The sequence below is a fragment of the Cotesia glomerata genome, linkage group LG3 (genome assembly GCF_020080835.1).
Source record: "Cotesia glomerata isolate CgM1 linkage group LG3, MPM_Cglom_v2.3, whole genome shotgun sequence".
NCBI classification, from domain to species: Eukaryota; Metazoa; Arthropoda; class Insecta; order Hymenoptera; family Braconidae; genus Cotesia; species Cotesia glomerata.
In genome coordinates, this window is record NC_058160.1 from 5,518,998 (window position 1) to 5,543,189 (window position 24,192).

Below are 24,192 nucleotides of genomic sequence, written 5' to 3' on the forward strand. Positions count from 1 at the left end.
TTTGTAAATTTGCGGGAAAAATTTAGTTTGGGCGCGTGCGCTCGTTTATTGCGCCACGCATAGACAACGGAAGGAAGACAGAAGAATAACTTACACAATCGCACACATCAACATACATATATAATATATATATAAATATATACTCGCAATGGGTAAAATGGGTAGAGGGGTGTAAGCGTCGCGCGTGCAGACAAGAGAGTAAGACTTGGCGCAGCCTGAATTCCTTTTCGCGCTATACGGATTCGTCTTCTCTTCATTTTCATAGTGACCGTGAATTATCTCGAAGAAAAATCCATTGGAATTTATTTATTATTAATTATTAATAATTATTTATCATTATTATTACTATAATAATCAATAATAGTAATAATAATATCAGTAAAGAACGGCTGGACCGTTTGACAGCGGTATCGAAAGTGACGCAGCGCCAAGCAGCCATTGATTTTATTTATTGACGCTTTCGCGTATTCTATTTGGTGCTTTATAACCATTGATTGGGATTCCGTCGACAAGTTAGTTACCGGCAGCCCCCTCGCCAGTGATAATAGTATTGATAATTTATTAATTATTATTTATTTAATTATTTAAATACAAAGTGACTTTTTTAATGAAGTGCTAGTGACTAAAAAATAACTTTCATATTATATTACAGAGTTAGTTTAAATATTAATAATATATGTACGCATATAAGCGAAATTATTGATTAATTGATGCGAGGGATGAATTTATGGCGATGGTAAAAATGGCGACAGTAATTGATTCTCAATTGACGTTTGATAGATTTTTAAACTCTTTTATTTTTAAAATTACGTGTGTTAATTTTAAAATTTTTTACACACAATTATAATTATTATTTTAATTGTACAATTATATAAATAGTGCAAGAAGTTTATTAAAAATTTATTTTCGGGATTAATTTATTAAATAAAAAATTTGTGAAAATTAATGTAATTAATTTAAAAATAATTAATCAAAAAACTAGTGAAATAAGATCGTGTTTATGTGGTTTGGTTGTTAAATATCGGCGCATCGAGCTAGTGGTCACGAGGTATCGGAAAATCGATAGAAACCTGACTGACGCGAGTGGTGGTGGTGGAGGCGGAGAAGGTGCCGGGTGGGTGTTTGATAAAACGCTCAGTAGGGGGTGAAAGTCAAACCAACTTTTATTTTTTAATAATTATAATTTTAAAAATTTTTTTTAACAAACAAAATTTCTAAATAAAAAAAAACAATTAAAAAAAAAAGTGCGCGAACTGGTGATAATGGACAACCCCCCGGCGGTGGACTGAGAATGAGAAAGGAAGAGCGCCGAAAAGAAGCAACATAAAGAAAGAAACAATAGCAGAGCACACCTGGACCAGTTACGCGTACCACGTTGTTTGTAGGGGCGCCTTTGAAGGGCGGACTGTGTCCTGGTGGTGGTGGCGATGGTGGGGAGAGGTGGTGAAGGGGGAGCATCTAACTGGCGGGGTTAAGGGCACTGAGAAAACGCCGGCCAGCAAACTTTAAACTCTCCGTGACTTGCCATCGGGTGTTAGTAACAATCTTCACTAAAATAATTATTATTTTTAATAAATAAAATAAAATCTTCACTATTAACTTGCATAAATATAAATATTATCAGTCATTTGTTTTCAGTGTTCAATGCGTGAGCTGTCAGCACTAAAAATTCCGGAGTGTAAAATTTCAGTTGAGTCTCGTGCGCAAATACTACGATTGTCACTTGTTTGTGTGTCATGAATCCACGTTTCGCGGGATCACAAAGAATGCTCGACTGTTTTCCACCGCAAGTACTCCATCAGTGTTTAATAAGTGATAATTTTTTTTATCCAATTGTGCGGGAAGTTGACAGTGTTGATTAATTATTTTATTATTTTATAAATAATTGTTATTGTTGTTGTTAAAGTTTGTTCCGGTATAAAGTGACACGGAGGTTGAACAGTGGCGGTATAATAGTTGGTGATAACAGTAAGGGTGGCGTTAGAGTCTAAGTCCAGTGGGTTGGTGATAAAACCGCGGGAAGACAGTGAATAGATGTTTGTAGATGGAATGGAAATTAATTTAGCAGACATTTATTAATTTTAAAAATTTTTTTAACAAATAAATCATAGCAAAAAAAATTGACATGTAGAAATTTTGAAAAGTTCAAAATGCAATTTTTTTAAAATAATTTTTCGGATCAAATTTTATTTAAAAAAAAAATTGTCAAGTGACTGGTAACTTTAATGTCATGTAGATGGAAGGAATCGGGGAGCACCACACCGAATTAGTCGACTCTCCGGATGGGAATTGCGGGGACCTCGGTGATGCAACCGAAACTGTCATTATCAACATCACCAGACGGCACAATAATAATAATCACAATAATAACAACCACCACCACAACAACAACAATAACTACAATAACAATCACCAGCAGCACGAAGCGACTCGCGGCGGCGTCGTCAGTAACTCGGGAGTTGGGACAGAAAGTGGGGGAGAAAGTGGAAACTCGGGTATGTCGTCCTCGGCATCACAAAGTCCGGACATCGGGTGCGCGAGCATCCCTCTGGAACTACTCGCGGGCGGCGCGCTCGGCGTCAAGGAGGAACGAGACCTCGCGGGCGCTGAGGATTTGTCTTCGTCGCAGGAGCCACCGGGTAGGCCTCACGCGAGGGAGAGTCTGTCGGTGATAGTGCCGCCCCAGGACGTTGACTGTGATTCTCGGGACGGTGACTCGGAGTTATTGAGTCCGGGGAAGTTGACGCCGACATCCGGCATAAGTGTTTCCGTCGCGAGCATGATTGACGCGACGGACTTCAGGTCGATGCAGCCGGAGCCGACCTACCAGACGCTGACCTCAGTTGCTGAGAGGATGTCGCCTCCAGGATTTTCACCGGGGTCCTCTTACGCTACCCTGACCCCGCTCCAGCCCCTGCCGCCGATTTCTACCATGAGTGACAAGTTTGTGTACGGCGGTCACGCGGCCGGCGGAGTCTCCGGGAGCTTCGCGGTGATGCAGAACAACGGCCTCGGGAACATCGGCCTCGGGATGGGCAGCTCGCCCTACACCTACGACAAGCTCCCGCCGATGGGAATGTCCCCGCCGCACAACTACCCATCGCCGGGAGCTGGACTCCAGCCGAGTCCTCTGTCTCCTCAGAGCGCGTACAGCCAAAGCGGACTCAATTCTCCGCACAAATCCGCGAGTCCGCACTACGAGCCGGCTTTTCTCCCCAGGCTCCAGCAGAGTCCAGCGGCTCTTAGTCCGCCCTCGCCTCCGGTTTCGGCGGCCACCAGTTTTGCTCCCTCGCATCACTCGCCTCCGACGCTGACGGTACCCGCGGCCTCGCCGCCGCCGATCCAGCAACAGCAGATCCAGCAGCAGCAGCAGAATATACAGCAGACGATATCTCATAGTCATGTTCAGCACACTTCTGTGGTGATGAAAACGGTCTCAGCGGCTGGAAATGGAGCTACTGAGGTTGAAGAGATCAACACTAAGGAACTTGCTCAGAGGATCAGTGCTGAGTTGAAGCGCTACAGTATTCCCCAGGCTATTTTTGCTCAGAGGGTGCTGTGTCGCAGTCAGGGGACTCTTAGTGATCTTCTGAGGAATCCAAAACCCTGGTCCAAGCTCAAGAGCGGCAGGGAGACTTTCAGGAGGATGTGGAAGTGGCTTCAGGAGCCAGAGTTTCAGAGAATGTCGGCTTTAAGGATCGCAGGTTAGTTTTATACCTTGGTTTTTTTTTTTATTTTATTTTACGCATACTTGTGTGGTTTTTATCAGTGTTGATTATTATTATAATATATATTTTATATCACTTATTACTTTGTTTAGAAAGTCACGCACCCATAGTCGCTTTTTTTTTTTTTTTGGTTTATATACTTTTTTTGTTGGTTATATTTAAACACCCGCACGATTAGTATCAGGCTCGGCGGACCGTCAAATAATGTTTTTTTTTTTTTTTTTGGTTTTAAATTGGGTAATTAGGATTGTGATACTAAAAAAAGCAGAAGGTTGATAGTTTTTTTGGACTTTAAAATTAAACGGGATTTTTGTTGTGTGGAGGTTAAATTTATTATTAATTTGATTGAAGTTTTGGTTTTATTTAATAGGTTAATTAATATTACAAACGGACTAAAAAAAAAAAAATGGAAAAAAAATTTTTTTTAATGATTGGTTTTTTTAATGGCTGTTGATTCTCAATGTCATATCTAAATTTTAAACTTATGTTTATTTACGCGGCTTAAAATCAAGTTGTTGTTTTTAATGAAATAATTTTAAACAAAAATTTATAAGAATTGAATAGTCGAATGTTATAACAACAATCATCTTATTTATTCATTAAAAAAAAAATTAATAAAGTTATTTAGTTAATATCAACCGTAATAAATATGTATTATAAAAAAAATATGTAAAGAAATTTACAAAAATATTTTATATAACAATTTTGTTCAAGTTTATTTCAACCCTAGGTGACTTTTTTTATTAAGCGTTTTTGTATTGTTTTAGTTTGAATTTAAGTTTACATAAATTCGTTATTTATACTTAATTCTCAATTATTATTGTAATCATTAATTAACTAAATTGAAGTTACTGTCATCTCCAAAAAAATTTATCAACTCTAGAAATTTTTTAACTCAAAAAAGTACTTGATAATAACTGTAATTATGGTTAAAGTAATACTCTTAAAATTTCGTGCTTAAAAAAATTTTAACTTCGACTAACACTTTTTATAAATTTTCTTTATTAAAAAATTTTCTTTCACATTTAATTGCTCGAGTATTTCAAGCATTAATGTATACTTTAATCTTTTTTTCGATCGAATATTTTTTTAAACTGCACAATTATCAAAACCCTGCTAATTTTAGTATCATAAAACCAGCAGACACCGGCAATCATTTGGTTTTTTAAATCAATTAAAAATCTAAAAAATTATGGTACTGAAATCCGCAAGCACCTGATAATTATTTGGTTTTGTTTTGAAAATATTTTTAAAAAATTGTATTAATAAAATTTCAAAATTTCTTCACGTGAAAATTTTTTGTGACAATTTATCGTTTAAAACCAATCCTGAATACAGTATCATAAAAAACAGTGTTTAATTAATTTAAAACTCCAAAATTGTCGCAAGTCTGCTATAACATAATTCAGCTGAAAAAAATAAAACAATCTGTGACTTGAGTGGTCAATAATTTAAAAAAATTAAAGATAGTTATAGTTAAAATTGATAATTCGGCGAGGATTAAACACCGAAACAAAATCGTGATACAAATAAATTCCAATCCAATAGTACTGATGTAATGATCAATACAATAAAAGGAATGAAAAGTGATTTGCTGTGATATAATAAGTTATGCGAAGTAAGGGGTGTAAAAAAAGTAAAAGGAAAGAAAAACATTAGCGCACACGTGGTACCCACGTGGAGAGGCGTTCCCTTCCATATCATTCAGAGATAGACGCGCGGAATAACACTTTTCGAATTCACCATCCTTCGGTTTAGTTTGCCAAGTCCCTACCCCGAAACTCTGGCCTTCTCTTTCTCTTTTCGGTGGTCTTTACTTGTATCTGTCTCTCACACTGCATACTATATTCAATACTACTACGCTCGACAATCACCTACACATGGATAGTGCTTAATACAGGCAACAATATTCACGCAGTATTGATCGCGGTCACGTGCGCTCACAGATAACAACGCAAGCGCGACCTCAACGTACAGTATAGACAACGCCATCGCCATGCTGCCGCCACGCTGCTTTTTACCCACCCGTCATCCCCTCATCCGGTTCTCACTTGCTCAAAACCTGTCTAAGCCTTATCTCTCTATATATTTTGTATAAATGCTACAACTACTTACACTAGGGTAGAATACATGTCAATGTATTAATTCAAAGGGTATTTTCTACTAAAACTTTTCTCACAATTATTATTATTATTATTATTATTATTATTAATTTTTTGTAGCTCTACTTTCTCTCATAAATGCAAAAATTAAATTTTTTTTTCATGATTAATAAAAATTATGTCAAAAAATCAAATTATATTGTTAACATCATCTGTGTCAAAATATACACAAGTATTTAGTTATTGAGTACTTGAACTTCGGACATTAAAACAATTAGATAACTAACCGCGAGAATATAAACCTCAAAAATTATTATTTTGTTTAATGGTTTTCTGTACTTACAATAATAATGTTAATATTGTTTTGTATGTTCTCTTAATAAGTTTAAAACTAATCAACAAAACCTTGCATGTTTTGAAAACTTAATATCTAATTATTCAACTGTTGAAATACTCAATAACTAAGTGTAATCATTTAATATATCAATACTCGCGTTTAATACGTCAGATATTACATATTAAAAAAATTAGTTTATTATTACTTACCATAGTAAATAATAATAAACTAATTTTTTAGTATACTATTTTATAGTATACTATAAGTTAGATAGGATTTTATGGATTATGATTTTTAATTTTTAACTATGTAAAATTGAGAAACCCTATTGGCCCTTCGGCTGTTGGATTAGAACAAAAGTAAATAAATAAATAAATGAATAAATATTAAATTAGGAAATTTTCGAACTCCATCTCAGAAAATTCTCCATTTATGCGAAAAAGTGATTGAAAAAAAATTCTTTTTTCTTTTAAAAATCAATCCTTTATTTGCAACATGTATAAAATGATAATTTTATAATTAGAACGTTGATATTTATTTAGAAAAATTTATTAAATAATTTAATTTCTCAAACTTCAAAATAAGCCGTGACAATAATATGATAATTTCATAAAAAAATTAAAACAAATTTTGTGATAAACGACAAATGTGCGTGAGTATTGATATATATTGAAAAATGGAATTATATGCGAGAAATCAAAGCAAATTATTTATGTCATGAAAAAGCGCAAAGTAAATCTTTTCAGATACGGAATTAGAATTAGTAATTTTTTTTAATTTAAATAAAAGAATCTTTATTAGAGAGGCAAAACAGTTTACTGAAAAATGAAATCAATTCAATTGAGATAATTCTTAAAATCACAACAATCACATTTTTTTGTTCTTTGATAATAAAAATAAAAAAAAAATTTAATACCTCCACATAAATTAAAAGAATTCCAAAGTAATCAAATTTTATTAACTTCATTCAGTTACATAATTTTGTAATTTTATTTCACGAACAAAATGTGTATTTTATACGAAAGAAAAAAAAAATAATAATTAGTAAAAAGATAATTATAAATTTTCAAGGACATTTGAATTAGTCCGCTCCAATACGAGACTCTCGTGTCGTCCTCTACTCACAGCGCGGTTGGTTTTTCCGAGCGGGAAAAAAACCACGAGGGGTTTGAAGGACACGGTTGTTTACGCCGATCCAAGAGCTGAACCTACCCCATGGGCGGAATGGAAGGTCTTGAATCTCATGCGTACCTCTGTATCCACATACACACTAGAGCTCACAATTAAAGAAAGAAAAAAACAAACAAACAAGCATATGATATCTTTACATATTTAAAAGACGTAAATACTTTTTTATTTACCATCACCGGTGGCGTGACGACTACATTTTAAATGATTAGTTAATAGCTTCGCTGACAATAATTATCCATATAGATTAATTTAGTGGTAATCAGGTGTCTCATACTCACACCGGGTGTATGTATCACTATACATATTACATATAAGCATAAACCAGTCAAGTAGTCGCGTGTTATGTGCAGTATAGTATTGATCGGCTGAGGGTCGAATGCACCAGTTAGCAAGTCAGGGACTAGACAACTCTTACTTTCCCCAAGGCTTGAAAGTACACTACTTACACTCTACAGTGCTACACGGTCTTACCCCAACATACGAGGAATCGTACAAATATATAAATATACATCTCACTTAATTTGAAATTTATTTATAAAATGTTTTCTTATCTGTAATCAAATACTCAATAGACCTTTGCCTGTTTTACACAGTTGAAATTTTTTTTATACGTATGCTTAGGAAGAAAAAAACTATTGCCGAAAGAATAATTCTTAGTTCAAGAATTTTTTTAAACTAACTTATTAATTTAAAAAAAATATTAATTTTTTCCTAAATAGAATAAATTTACTGAAATTAAAAAAAAATTATTTTATAAATTTTCGAATAAAAACAATTTTTTCTTTATGCATGTATTTTTTTTGTTATAAAAAAAAAATTCAATCAATTTTCGGGGTTATTAAATGTTCAATAATTTTAAGTAAATTCAATATGATTATTCAGTATTGTTTGACCAATTTTTTTTTGATACACAAAAATAGTATTTAATACCACAATAACTCTTTTTAAATGTTGCTATTAAGTCAACAGTAAATTAATTTCAATCAAAATTCCCGATTAATTTGAAAAAAATAAATAAAATTAACGAAATAATCAAATGTATCAATGATTCATGTATTATTGTGTTGAAAAACAATTCAAACAATATATCAAATTCACAAAAGTTACGCGTTGAGCTTAGCGCTTTCTCTTTATTAATACATTATCAGTGTTGGTGTTTCAAATAGAATCTTAGTGCATTAAAATTAATGAACTCTCGATATTCTCTGATAGCAACTATTTACTATCCTGGCGCATTAAACTATTAACACTCTAATATATTAAAATTTACCATATGTACACCCGATAAAAATCAGTCATAAATTAAAATGTATTATAAGTGAATTTTGGGCATATTTAAGCATATGAATACTAAACATTCTTAAATAAAAACTTAAATAAATTAATTATTTTAATGATTAAATTTAAATCATAAATTGATTCAATTATCAATATTTATATTCCACTGCTTAATTGTTGCAATTCTCATGTCATTTTTCTTACACATGTGATTGTAACTATACATATAATCTCATTTGAGTTATTCATATGAATCAAAAATTTTTCTAAGCATTATTTTGCATTTTATTCTTACAGAATTGATAACTTAATCAACTATGATTCAAATTAAACTTTAACAGCAATCAATTTATTTAAAAACTGTCTTTAAAAATTTTAGAGCGATTGTACACAGTAAAAAAAAATTTTTTTCTTTATTATGTCAAAAAAAGTTTGAAGTAAAGTAATAAAAACTTTTGTGTTATATGATCTTACAAAAGTGTTCAATCTTAATATAAAAAATTTTGAATACAAACTTATTTGATATGATGCAAGATGATAAATCTGTTATTGTACATAAATTCAGACATGCCCAAAAATGAATGTATGACCATGGATGAAAAATCAGTGTTGTGTTCTTACAAAAAGTTTTTACTGTGCAACAAAAGAAAAAATGATTGGCTCTAGGTGGTCAACAATTCAATTGCTGAATCACCAAAAAAAATTGACTAGCAAGTTTAATAAAACTTTTGGCCGTTAATATACAATCATATAGAGAAATACAAATACAAATACACATATATGTACAGAACAGTTAATGTGTCTAAAGTGACATTTATGGTCTCCAACTGGCATGACTAAACCTGGTGCTACCCTGTGTCAGCGATGGACGTTACGTGCACAGAACTGGCGTAAAAATCAATACGAACCCTGTTTTGTCTCGGTTAAGAGTTTGTAGCCAAGTTGTGCTTTACCTCCACCTCCTACAACAACTCCTCCACCTCAACCTCCGCTCCCACATCCACATCCACAACCACCCTCTTTCTCCAACTCAAACTCCACGTCATCCTCCAGCACTAGCAGCACCTTGGCCCTCCTCGCCTCCCTTTCCTGCTGCTACTCCAGCTACCGCTGCTGCTACCTTGGCTTTTGTGAGGTGAAAAGGCTTGACAATTGCATGAGGAGGGTAGAGGGTTGCGGCAGGAGGGCAGGGGAAGTAAAACTCTACTGCCTAGCCTAGGTGTTATTGCTGAATGCTATAACATCCGTCTTCGTAGAAACAGGTTAGACTGTATAATACACCAGTATTCCTCGCCGTGCCTCAATAATTTAGTTCTGATACAGTGTACAGTACACAGCACTCTGTAATATTGCTATGTATGCCTTCTTTCTCTGTCAGGAGCTATGCCCTGCTTTTCGTCTATTTTAAAACTAAATCAGGTGAAACCAATCACCTACAGTCATTCATTTTTTACTTCCCGTCATTTTATCCTGATGAGAAATCCGGTTTTTTGCCCGCGAGTAGAGAAAATCTGTTTTGCTTTGTAAAAAAAAACAGTTCTGTAAATTTGGAAAAATTTCTCAGGCTTGATAGATTGTTTTTTTGAGAAATCTTAAATAAAAATTCAGAATAAGAACTTTTTTTAAGAGAAAATCTCGTCGTAGAAAGAAAATCGTTAAAAAAACTAATTGAATCATCAGAATCAATTATTTAATTAATTCATTTTGAAAAAAATTTTTTGTCTTTCAAATTTCTAGTTTTAGTAACAATTGAATTAATTATGAGAAAATAATCATCCATATGAGTAAGATTGAACGACTAATGTTAGTACAAATTATTACATTTAAAAAGCGCAACAACTACTTTAAATGTCTATTAAATTACCATTTTTTTCTCATAATTCATTGTATCAAATATCAAATTGCCTTGTAGAATTATTTGTCTTGAACTTGATAAGTTTTTCAGAAAAACCAACGACTTGAATTAAAAATTTTTAATTCTGTTTGAAACCACTCAAATAATTACGAGTCTCCCGAGGTTTGTTTAGACTTTCATAAAGATTTCGAACCTTTCCTGTAGCTATTTGAAAAATTTATTTGCTTAAGTTGAAACTTCACATTTGAAGTATTTAAAGTATTTATGCTAAAAGTAGTCTTCCGAATGAATACTTTGTGGAGTTTAACTTCAAGAAGTTGGTTAACAATTTACAGGAGATAGTCTTTTCTGTATCAATGTCAAAGTAACTTCATTTACAGCGAACATTGAATAAAAAGGGCATTAAATGATAATTCAAAGACAAAATATATTGTTTTCTCGCAAGGAACTGTTTTTTTTTTTTAAGTAATTTATCGATAAATGAATCGTTTTCCAAGTGGCCGCACTTAATCTCGCGCTCTAAATAAATCTTTGAATAGTTAAATAGTCAGTCGTTAAATTGAATTTATTATTAATCGAGTTCAATGAGTACAAAATGCCGTACAATCTACGGAGATTTATTAAATCCCAACGGTAGTTCCTTTTAGTGTCTTGACATAAAAGAAACAACTTATTTTAACAACTTTAAAGTACTTGAAACGTCGCGCAAGTTTAACCGTGTTTCCTAACTTTTTTATCATTTAATCCTTTAAACCAAAATCAGTCATTTCAATTTTTTCCTACATATTTATTTTTCATTTTAAAAAAATTTAAAATAGGGAGAAATTAATTTTTATTGTATTAAAATTTTATTCTGTTTAAAAATTGTAACAACCAATATAAATTCATGCAAAATGCTTTTATCATTTATTCTAATAAAATTCATAATAAATCATCTTTTTTAATGGTTCATTTTTTCAAAAAATTTTTATATAGTTTCTGTAGTTATTTTATAATTATTTAGCTTTTAGTGAAATTTATTGATTGCGGGAAAATTTGAAATTTCAAATAAGAAAGTTTTTTACTTTTTTCTAAATTTTTGCTCAGAAATTGTTTATTAAAAATAGTTATTGCGGTCGAATTTTTTTTTTTTAAATACCTTTCAAAAAGTTCAATATAGTTACAATTTAAACGGTAAAAAATTTCAACTTTGAAAACTTAAAATTTAAAATTTTCCCGCCTCTGCCATTTCGATTCCTAAAACGATGTGATTACACTGATAAAATTTTCATAACTTGAATAAATTACAAGTAAACCACCGCAATGAAAAGTTTTTTCTATAATTCTACCCTTACTGTCATTTTCGATAAAAAAAAAGAAATTTCTGCTTTTAAAAACTAATTATTTTCAACAAGCTTTGTACACGTACATATTAACGATTACAACAAGCCAGATCAAATTAAAGCCGACTGTTCCCCACATAACTGATAAATGAAAGATGATACTTATGTCGTCGGGTATTATATGTTTCTATAGATAAACTGCATCGCATTTAATAACAACAAAACACAATTGAAATTATATTCGAAAGAATGAATTCCTTTTACACGAAGGCGTACACTCGCACTAAACCGGCACAACGTATAATAATAATCATCGTATCATCATTTTCTTCATTTATTCTTCCATGATAAATTTAAAAATCGTTCGTGTCTTTCCTTACAGTAAGCCGGCTGATTATTCGCGTTATTTGCGTGTTCTTTTGTCGCACGCAAACCCCCACAGCAATTTTATAGGAACTTACCCCTGTCCTCTACTTACTATACCTCTTACTCTATACCTTCATTCGACGATGGTTTATTTTATTACTCTTTACCGTGAAACTCGAGATTTATTCACGGACAGAAATAAAAAAACATTCACAATCCAACATTATCTATAGACTTATATGCGCACGACAACTATATTACAATAGTTTTTGTAAATATATTTATATATTAATGTATAAAAAATATATACATCGACCTAGAAGATGAAATAGCGAAACCAACAATATCTACACGGAAGATTGCACTAAATATGTGGATGTCGACTCGAGTTCTCCAAAGAATAGTTTATCATTCATCTTATGTTTTCCCGATGAAACGTTTATTGATTCACTGTACTAGTTTGTTTACTTTCATTTTCATTTTTTACTTTTATTTGGTATCATTAATTAGTACTAATATCCGGGAGTATTGAAACCAAATGGATAGACATGAGCACCGCATTTTTGCTATGTTATTTCAAGTTTTTTTTCTCGATTTTAGATATTTTTTCATTGTCAGTTTTAGTTTTTAAATTTTTAAGGTATGAACTTTAAAGTTTCTATTGAAAATATTCTATTGAATTGTATCATACTGCAATGTTTTTACTGAAAACTTCTTTATGATTTTTAACTTTACCATAATATAAGAAAGTCAATAAAGCAGAAAAAAAATTTTTTTTAATTTATAAATTCGGCTTTCTATGTAATTATTTATTTAGTTATTTATTTATTTGTGAATATTAATTATAACAATCAATTGTTTTGAGTGATATTTGAATTTAATATAAATAATGAGAATGAGGCCAAAAATAAAAGTAAAAATAAAATAAAATAAAATAAAATAAAATAGAATAGTAATGCGGAAACAAAGTAAAAGTTGGTATCAAAATATTGATTAGTCGATTTGAGAAGGTTTTTAATTTTTTTATTTCCATGCAAAAAAAATATTACCTCATGACGAATTTGATCCTTACATATATATCTTTAAACAATCATAATTTTACAATTCATCTTAAAAATTTTTTAATTTTCTGAAAAATATTCTGGAGAAAAAAAAGTCGAATTTAATGGATTTTTTTTCTGTCAAAATAAAAGATACTTTAAACTTTTTGATATATTATTGTTGCAAAGAATATTTACTTGCAAAAAACAACATTGAAAAACAATTAAAATAGTTTTTAATTGAATTTATTGAAAGGCGTATTAGTTAAAAAAATGATTTTAGGAATAAAATTCATAAGACTAATCTTTTCTTGGATTGATTAATTGTTAATATTGATTGAATTACCATAAATTATTAATTATTGTTCAATAAAATTAAAATCATAGGTTTTTTTTTGTGCAGTTTGAATTTAAATTACCGTTTCTATTATTAGTATGCACCTCGACTAACAGTTAGTGTTCAAACAATCATCAAGCAGTTTATCCAAATATTGCAGTTGATACATTAATAAAAAATAAAAAAAAGAAGCTATTTTATAAAATTACCATAAAATGAAAAAAAGTTAAAATAGGTTTTGTTGGTTTCTCTTGTTTTCATTAAGTTGATTAGACGAGGTTCTCTATTATCCTTCTGAAACTAGTTTCTGTACAATATAATAAAGTCTGTCCGCTTTTTCCGTTTTATTTTTCCTCAACCATTATAATTATAATTATAATTGCAATATTATATTATATAAAACTCCTCTAACTCTAAAAGGTTACTTCTAATGTAGACTCTAAATTATTTTGATCTTTCTTCATCTTTAATATTAATCTTTCTTGAATGTAATTTGATTTTGCTTTTGGTTTTGAATTTGGTTTTATAATTATTATTATTTAATTAACTAATTATTTTGTTGTTTAATTTTTTGAACGAAATAGAGCGAATATTTCGCAAAATTTCGTTTTAATAAAAATATAAAAATGCGGCAAGTCATTGTTTTTGATTTTTATTTTATAAAAAAGTTAATTTATTATTGGTAAAAATGACTTATCGCAGGAGTTATTTATAAATAAGTAAATAATCGGAAAGCGTGTTGTCTTAAATAAATATAATGAATATTAGTGAAAACGCAAGGTGTGTGTCTATCGGTTTGGTTTTAGCCCTGAGCAACTGCTCTGAGAGCGGAGGTGACCCGGATGGCATGCTGGATATCCACCACCCAGGATCAGGAATCGAGACTCATCATCAACAGTTTCACAACTCATATGGTAATATCAACATCTCAATCATTAACATCTAACGGAATCAATAATCAATAATAAATAATAATCAATTATTGTATTAATTTAACGTTAACATTAACATTTATACTAAAAGTATTTTTTTTTTTTAGTATAAAATAAATAAAATACCGAGTGTGATCTTCTAAGTCTTGCAAATCGTGGTTGTAAACGTTGTACATAGTATTTTTTTTTATCTAGTGCCAATAATTTATTAAAATAAGCAAGTGTGAAATTAGTTGAGTAAACGATTCACACCCGTGTATTATAATTATTCATACAAAATCTTGCGATGATTTTTATAATAAATGTTCAAAGAAATACCTCGTAATCTAAAGTAATGCTATCATTTTAATTATATTCCTCCAAAAAATTTGGATTCTTCTCAATTTCATATAATATTTAGATTTTGAAACAAATATGAAATTTAGCTTGAAATCATACTAATTTTCTTGTAAAAATGTAAAAAAAAGTGAGTCGAATTTGATGAAATAATGTTTCCTCTAATTAAAAATACATAAAAATTTTAATGTTGGTAATTAGTCGAAATTTGCAAAAAACGAGACACAATTCATCATTGGTTAAAATTAAGGTGCGCGTCTAGTACCAATCACGTGGAAATTTTTTACAAATAAAACCAATAATGCGAAATATCCAATGAAAGTTTTGGTTAAAAATAGATGAAGTTGTATCAGCATATAATTTATACATTGATATAGAAGTAGAATTTTGAGAATGATTATATAAAATTTTAATATATTTTTGAATCGCTATTTGACGTCTAAAAAAAAAGAAACTCATAAAATTCAGCTTATTTTTTTTTCTTTATAATTTTTGCAATAAAATTAATTTGATCTAACACCAAATTTAACATACATATTTGTTTTAAAATCTGTATTTCATAATGAATTAAATTTTTTTCTCCGTGCAGTATATTGAATTGAAATTTTGATAAATATGACGACTTTTATATAATACACTAAGGAGAATTTTTTTTTTTAATTTTTACTTTTTTTAGACACGTTGATAATGAAGTTTATTTTCTTGATAAATTTTAAGATTGTTAAGTAATTTTAGTTATAAATAAATTTTGGGGCATTTTTAACTTTAATATCCATCATAATGAATTAGAAATTGATACGTGAGGCTAAATATTGAATTATAGAAAATATCTTCTGTATTAATAAAGTTTTTTTCAATGGTTAGCATTGTAAATCTATTATCGATCTGTATAACTTTAAAAAAATAAAATTTAAAAATTTTGACAGTACTATTTTTAGTGAAATAATTTTTTTCGCAGAGTATTCTTTGAACATAAATTATAAAAAGTTTTTTTTTCATTGATCTAGATAACATTATTTGCACTTTATTTTGTCGTTTTCACGAGCTTTAGATGATAATCAAGCACTGGTTTTATTTTTAATGACTGTAGACTTGAACTGTAACGATTCAAAACTGCAATTACTACGAATCGCATTTGTGTAGAAATATTTTTCTAGGCGACCGTTGAACACCCTCTGCTGCACTCAATCCTGTAATCATAGTGTACAGAATTTTATGAAATATAACAAAATCCTAAAAAAGTGGGGAAATTTTAAAAAGGCATCAATATTAATGTAAACAGTAAATGATAAAAAGTAGAACCCGATATCCGTTTTAATGATTTAATATTTAATTGCGTTTAGTTTAAAACAGTGTGATTATTTTATGATACTAACTTTATGAATTAAATTCAGTTATCAGATTTTTTAGTTCCGCGAGTTTAATTTTTGCGAAAGTTGTTTAATTTAATTTAATTGATTAACCAAATCATATTAAATGAATGCTGTTGAAAAGTTTAACTGAAAACTTTCTTTGAATTCGTGGACTATTATATTATTAAAACACGAGCAAATTTTGTCATACTGAATTCTTTTTCTGTCAATAAATTGCGTAAGGGTCTAATTATAGTCCATATTAAATGATCGGTACACGGTGAGAAATTTCTGTAGAAATTTACTATGCATACATAATAAGACTGAACCTTAATGACTCAATTCAAAATATTACCATAAAAATTTAAGAATATCATATTGTACCAATCAATATTTACTAGGGACCATAGTAAATTTGACCATGCAACTGTTACATAAACATATATAAAAAATTTTCGTAAACTGACAGAACAAAAACTGTTAGTGTGCTTAAAACTTTTCATTATAGTTTCATAGTAAAATTTCTGTTGCTCAGTCGACAATAAAAATTTATAAAAAAGTTTCACATTTAGTCACGTGTACTCGGTTTAAATTTAAAATTGTGACTATGAAATTTTCAAATGTCCCATAGTAAACGTATGCGCGTCAGTCGCGACGCGCGCTCTTTCATTTTTTCGTGCTGCTTTGTTTTGTCAACATAAGTCTACAGACGCTATCAGTAGTGGTTAACGGTGTTATGAAAATTGCAATAAACATTAAGTTTTAAATAAATATTAGTTTATAAATCCATCAACACATGAATAGTTAATGAAAATTTGTAAGATTCATAAACAATAAAATATTTAATAATTTACCGTGAAAAATTAAAATGAAAACAAACATTTGATGGTTAACCTGCAACCGACACTTCTAATAATAATAAAAAATAATTTAAAAGTTATATATTGTGTTTATAATTATTCATAATAAAATTAACTGCCAAAATAAATCCTACGTTCATTGTTAAAATGGAAAAAAAAAATTAAAACTATATTTTAAAAAATATTTTTAAAATTATTGCAAACAAAAAAAATCTTGTTTGGTTTGATATTTTTTTTGATTGCTAAAAACATTTTTTACTATAAAATTTTTTATTTTTTACAAACGTTTTCTTATTTTTTTTGCTATAGTACATTTGGAAATTTAAATTATTGCATATTTCATTTTACTATGGTACATTTCAATTTCTACCATTTACTATGTCTGATTTCATTTGTTTCGGAAATTACTATGGGCCATTGTAAAATTTTATTCTGAGTCAATAAGGTTCACTAGTAATATGCACCATTGTAATATCTAAAATCCATGCAGAATAAAAAATAATGGAAATTTCTCACCGTGTACAAGATTAAATACGTACGAGTACAATGCCGATGAAGAAATAACCGGAATTATTAATTCAGCCTCCCGATCTAAAAAAATCAACAGTAACATGGTACACACATTAAAATAAAAGATAAAAAAATTAATGATTTTACAATAGGGTGATTCTTATTTTCGTTGCTTTTGAATTTTAATAAAATAATTGTTAATTATAAAAGTTACATTTTCAAAAATTTGGAATTTAAAATTCACTCAAGAATACGATTATATAGTAGATTTATTCGATGTTTTATATTAACGATGGATTGTTTAAAAAAAAAGTGATTATTCAATAAAATCCTACAAATATTTTATCGTTGAATATTTTGTTACAAAACCGATAACTAATTTATAGGTTTTTCATTATTGAAAAATGAATCGAATTTATCACTTTTTGTTCAACAAAAAATATTCTATCGCATCGTCATTACTGACACATATTGGCTTGAAAATCAAGAGTTCAAATAATACCACAATATCGTAGAACATAGGTTTGATTTTCATATATGACTACCAAAATTTTATTTTTATCCTTGTAATTAAGAGGGAAAGGAAACTATTGTTACAAGTGTATTTTTATTTTAAAAGACATTTTTTTAGTTAAATTTGGTATCATTAGAAAGATCTTAATCTGCACTGAAAAAAAAATTAACTTGATTCAAGAGAAAAATTCTTGAATGAAGAATATAATTTTGAAGAGAGTAATTGTTTTGAATCAAGACGAAAAATTCTTGAATCAAGTAAAATTTCCTTAAATCAAGAAAAATTTCCTTAAATCAAGATATTTTCTACTCAAATCAAGAATATTATATTCTTCAAAATTATTTACTTGATTCAAGAACATTTTTTTTCTGTGTGAGTTTGTAGCTTTTCATGATTTTATGTAATTTTTTGGTGATGGTCAATTTTATATTTTAATTTTTTGGAATAGTTTTAAACAGTTTGTTACGTCATATTTTTGCATTGAACTATTGGTAATCGAACCTGTCATAGCGATATTATCTTATTTAAAAATTATCCAACCTACTAAAATTGTAATTAAAAATCCTAAAAAATCATTAAGCAAAGTTTTTTTATTCACAATTCGCAATTTTTGGCGTGATATAAAAATTGAAATTCAAAAGCACCTGATTGCAATGAATGAGAATCACCTTATTGCGCAACAAAATAATAATAAATAAAAAATAGCAAATTAATAGTGTACAAGACTAGGAAAAGTATTTGGCCCAATATAATAATCAGAATAACAATACATAGCCAAGCATAAAGAGCAAGAGTTGGAGCTTAGAATCGAAGTTACCCAACACAGTGTAGTATCGAAGTCCCCATGAAGAGAGAAGAGACTAGAGGTAATCTCGGTAGTTCAGAATCCCACGGTAAATTTCAATCCGGGCACTGTACAAAAGTCGAGCCTCATCCCACCTTCCCATAATCTTTGAAAACTACCCCTACTAAATACCAGGACGCTAGTTTGTGACTATATCGCATAATACTCATCCCAGGGCTCCTAATATAGGACTTCTCTTGAGACTAGAAAGAAAGAAACCACGAGATAAAAATGAGCATGAGAGAGAAAGAGCGCAAGCTTGTTTCCATCCTTCATCTCTTCCTCTCCTTAGTGTCCTATCTCTCATCCTGGTTGAAGCCACTATACCCTCTCCTTGGGCACTCATTCTACTACCCGATACTCAGCAATGGATATCGGGTTGTATACAAGAGCAAGAGATCGAGGGGGTTGACAGGGGTCTACTTCTGGGTAGATATATATTATATACCAATGAAGGTGCACCTAATTAAACTTGGTATCATGCCCATTCGCGTGTGTTAGACTTCTCCTTCTCCTTCTCTACATCTATCTCCTACGAGGTCTTTCATTTCGAGAGCAGAGCACCCTGTACCGTGTATGATGTCGCTTTTCTTCGGACTCTATTCCTTTTTTTCCTTTTTACAAATAACCCACCCTCTGGCCACTACCCTCACTTCATTTCTGCTGCATAACTTTTACTCAATCTCTATTTACATTCACGGAAATAAAATTACAGATAATCATCTGATCTATCTCGGGTCCTTTTAATTCGATGGTAATTTACTTAAGGATGTCTGTAGTTAGAGTTATTTTTATGATATCTATATTCAGAACTTAGAACTACGAGCTTGGTTGTGTAGTTTGTAATTGATCACACAAGAGTAGTTGTATTGCAAATGGTCTGTGATAATGTGGGTTAGAATAGTTTGAAATAAAAATTTATTTTTTCATATTTTATTTATTGCAAACTTTTTGTGGGAAATTAGGGGATCTGTAATAACTGATAAAAAAGTTGATGCAAAAGAACCTAGTTTGACAAATTAATTTTTAATAAAAATAAAAATTTATAATGAAAATAATACAAGATTAAAAAAAAATTCAGTAACAAATAAATTTAATTTTAAAAAAGAAATGAACGATCATTTAAATTCATTTGACTTAAGTGAGACTCGAACACGCAACCTTTAGATTCAAAGCTCTGCAGTACTTTTTTGTCTTAAAAAAATTAAATTAGTTTTACAAGTCTTAGATATCTGGGAATATAAAAAATTTTATTTTTATATTTATATTGTTGGGAGTATAAATATAATTTTAAGGTCGGGTAAAAAATTAACGGAATATTAAAACCTCTGTAATATTTAGAGTATATTTAAATGGAAAGTTGCTCATTCTAAATTATAAATTTAAAAACTTAGAAGCGATGTATAAAATAGCTGACCGACATTTCGTATAAAAATAATCGCATTTAATGACTTCATTTGACTTGTAATAGTTCTACAGGTTCGAGCTGTACATCACTTTACTCTTGAGAAAAAGTGCAGTGATAGTTTTAACTTCTTAATATGTAAACTGACCTGAATTTAAAAGAAAACTTTTAAATGTCAAAAAGACCAAGTATTTACTTTTTTTTGTTATGTTATTATCGTATATAAAGAGTACCGTAACATTTATTAACTTCCCTTGGATTGGTAGTTGTCGCCGAAATAAATCGCACTAAATATTAAAACATCTAACACAAGACGTTAGATCGCTAACAAAACACACAAGACAGGGTTGATGAATCTTTAACAAGCCAATGACGGGTGTTTTTGATTCCCTTGAAGGAAAATATACGTTTATATCACGAGGTAGTTGAATGCTCGGTATAGAAGACTAATTAACTCATGGACTAACACAGTTAGTTAATAGGTACTTTACTTTGAAGTCTTTGATGTCGCGTTAGTTAAGTTTTCAGCTGTTACCTTTAATAGTATATATGTAACAGTATTTTCTATTCCTCGTCCTTCGGCTCGACGCTCACCCTCTGCTCGCATCCATCAAAGACTACCCGAAAAAACACCTACTTAAAAATCGTGTTGCATTCAACCGAAATCTCTGAAACGGAATTCGATTCTCTTTTTAGTTAACCGAATTCGCGGTTTTTTTTTATTTTTTAAATTGGGGACGGAAGTAAAGGTTTTCGGGAAATAAAATGTACCACAGATAATTCGGCAAATGTATGAGGCTATCACGCAGCAGTTAATAAGATCAATTTGCCGATAATTAAGTGATGTATCCGTTAAGTTAAGGGACATCACCGTCTATGATAGTATCGGACAACGAAAAACCGACTTAGTAATGGCAGTAGCTGTTAAAGGGATAAATTGTTCAGTTGTATATCGGACAACCGACCCAAATACTTTTAAAATGTTTTACAAGTCATGTTGTTAATGCTTTTTAAAGTAATTAGTATTGTCAATTAAGTTGGTATCAGTGGGTTTGTCTGGAGTCTAGACAAAAAACAATCGAATTTTCAATAAATAAACGGGTATCACTTTTAAGTAATCAGTGGATTTTTATTTTAAGTTGAGACGTCAAGTGACATTTGTTTTCAATATTTCAAATTTTAAATGATTTGTGTAATAGTATATTTTACAGTGAAAAAAAATTAACTTGATTTAAGAGAAAAATTCTTGAAGCAAGAATATAATTTTGAAGAGGATAATTGTCTTGAATCAAGACGAAAAATTCTTGAATCAAGTAAAATTTCCTTAAGGAGGTATTGTGAAAAATCAATTTTCTTATATACAATATTCCTCAATTTTTTAATACGCGTACTTCTAAGTGTCCTCTATGCGAATAAATTTTTTTTAATAGTTCTTGCGGTGGTAATTTTCGAAATATTAGCAATTAAAAATCGTACATCTAACATGTATTCCCTATCCTGACCGTAGTTAGAGTGAACATTTTATTGAATAACAACCAAACTTTTTTTAGAATTTTTTTGAAAAACTGAGAATATATAATTGAAGTTATAACAATTATTTTCTATCAAAAATAACATAAACGAGCGGTATTCATTTTTTTATAAAAAATATTTGAAGTTAGCGACTTACGATATTTTACGTGAGTGGAAGTAAGTCAACGATAGTCTGTAAAGAGGGGCAGCACTAGTGCGTGAGAAAGAAACCAACAGCCATAACCTATTGGTGTCTTTATTTGCCGCAATTCCTCCTTAAATCAAGAATATTAAGTTCTTCAAAATTATATATTTGATTCAAGAACATTTTTTTTCTGTGCATGAGATTAGAAATAATAATAATAATAATAATAATAATAATAATAAAATTAGTTGAAGAATAAATATCTCCCGGATTTAGTCATTCAACATGCCGGGTACGATAATCTATTTAATGTATCGGTAGATCAAATTCGGTAATCAAATGAGAATGAATTACCAAATCGTACCGAACCGGTGAGGACGATAATAGTTTTGATAAATGGTAATTATGATTGTTTTACGTGAGGAAGAAATATATATGGAAGAAATTGGAATAAAAACAATTTTGGATGATATATTATAGTATCGGTGGTAGAGAATACGACAGGCTATAAGTGATACTTTCCGGTTTTCATTAACTTATTTCGTCGGTATTATGCTTCGATTGATCAATCATTGGGAATTATACCGGTGGTATGAGTGCCGTCTTAATTAGTTAAATGGTTTTCAATAATCGATCGAATTTATTTTAATCTGATTGTTAAATTCATTATCTTGGATTTATTTAGACGGTTTATTGCGTCAATATAAATTAAGTTATTTCATTTAAAACAACTGCTCATTGATGAGCTATCATTGAATATTTATAATCATCGCTGGTATTATCAGAGCTAGAGTTATGAATGAAAATTTGTTTTATTTTATTTTTTAAATAATCAGGATATTTTTGGTTGAAATTAAGCATTATATTTAATTCACTATTCTATCTATTTAGCTGTATTAAAAATTAAGGGAAGTAGTTGTCAAAATAATATATTTATTAAGTGAGTTAACTTCGCTGTAGCATCAAATCAAATGTCACAATGTTATATATTGATGAACGTATAATCTACAAATAACGATTTTCGGTCCATGTAACACGAGTAATTTATTCAAAGCTTTAATTTAAATTTAGCCGTTCGTTAACTGTACCGTATTTAAATGCCACTCTGTTATTTCCGGTATTTGATAATAAAACTACATCATCAAATTTATATTATTCCATATTTAGTCCTGCTGAAAAACTCATCGGAGAACAGAAGATATACTCTCTAAATCTGAAACAGTGAAAATCACTGGAAATTAGTGGTATATTCACTATTTCACAGTTATAAGTATACCACTTGGTATACTTATAGCTGTGAAACAGTGAAATTCCGCTGATTCATTTTAAGAGAGTAGTTATTGTAGTTTTACTTCAATAGAATCTTATTTTAAGGTAGTTTGGGTGCCAAATAACTTCAACTTGACCCCACATTTTTTTATATTCATTCGAAAGATTGTGATTTAATACATCTATAGAAATAAAATCAAATTTTTTTACCTCACCGTTTAAGAAATATAATTAATTAAAGTTTTGAAAAAATACACGATCTCTTATGAGTGTCCTTGTTCAATAACTTCGGAAATGGAGGATTTATAAAAAATCGTCCAACTTGACCCCATAAAAAAACTTTCCAATAGATAAAACAATGTTTCATACATATTCTATCAAAATTTAATAACGATTTACCACATAGTTTTAATTTAATTAATTTTTTAATATCAAAAATTGGTTTCTATCTTTGTTGTTTGTCGGAAACATTACTCCCCCATCTTTATCAGGGGAAAAATGGCGACTTCTCGGTGCGCGGCAAATTTGAAATTGAAATATAATCATAAAGTTTTTTTGCATTAAAATAAATTTTTATGAAACATACATTAAAAGTTCACGTAAATCATAGCAGATTTAATATATTGAAGTGATATTTGCAAATTTGAACAATAAATGAACACCGTGAGCAACTGTTTTAAGTACCGACCTTACATAACCTATAACAGTTGTTATTGTTTTGTGACAGCCCAGTACTAGTCAGTTGATATTTTAATAGTTATATTATGATAATTATTTAACCATAATTATGAATTGAATTTATTCAATTAAATTCTGACTAGAAATAATTTGATATTTTATGCTATTTTTCGAGTGATCACTTGCAAAAAAGAAAAAAAAAATATCTATTAATTTGACCTCGGATTGTGACGACCAAACTACCTTAAATGTTGTGAAAAATTTCTTTGTCAAAAATTG

The 24,192-nt window shown here is 29.9% G+C and overlaps 1 protein-coding gene across 4 annotated transcripts in view; it reads left to right on the top strand.

Moving 5' to 3' along the window:
* The first annotated feature begins 2,156 nt into the window (after nucleotides 1-2,156).
* LOC123262236 (hepatocyte nuclear factor 6) overlaps nucleotides 2,157-24,192 on the top strand; it is a 57,346-nt gene continuing 35,310 nt past the window's right edge. For 3 of the 4 annotated variants that reach the window (XM_044724389.1, XM_044724391.1, XM_044724392.1), the window contains exons 1-2: nucleotides 2,157-3,704; nucleotides 14,363-14,470. In XM_044724389.1, the coding sequence (XP_044580324.1) occupies nucleotides 2,237-3,704; nucleotides 14,363-14,470 (1,576 nt within the window). In that variant the 5' untranslated portion in view covers nucleotides 2,157-2,236. The remainder of the gene's footprint in view (nucleotides 3,705-14,362; nucleotides 14,471-24,192) is intronic. The other variant, XM_044724390.1, reaches the window with a different exon arrangement.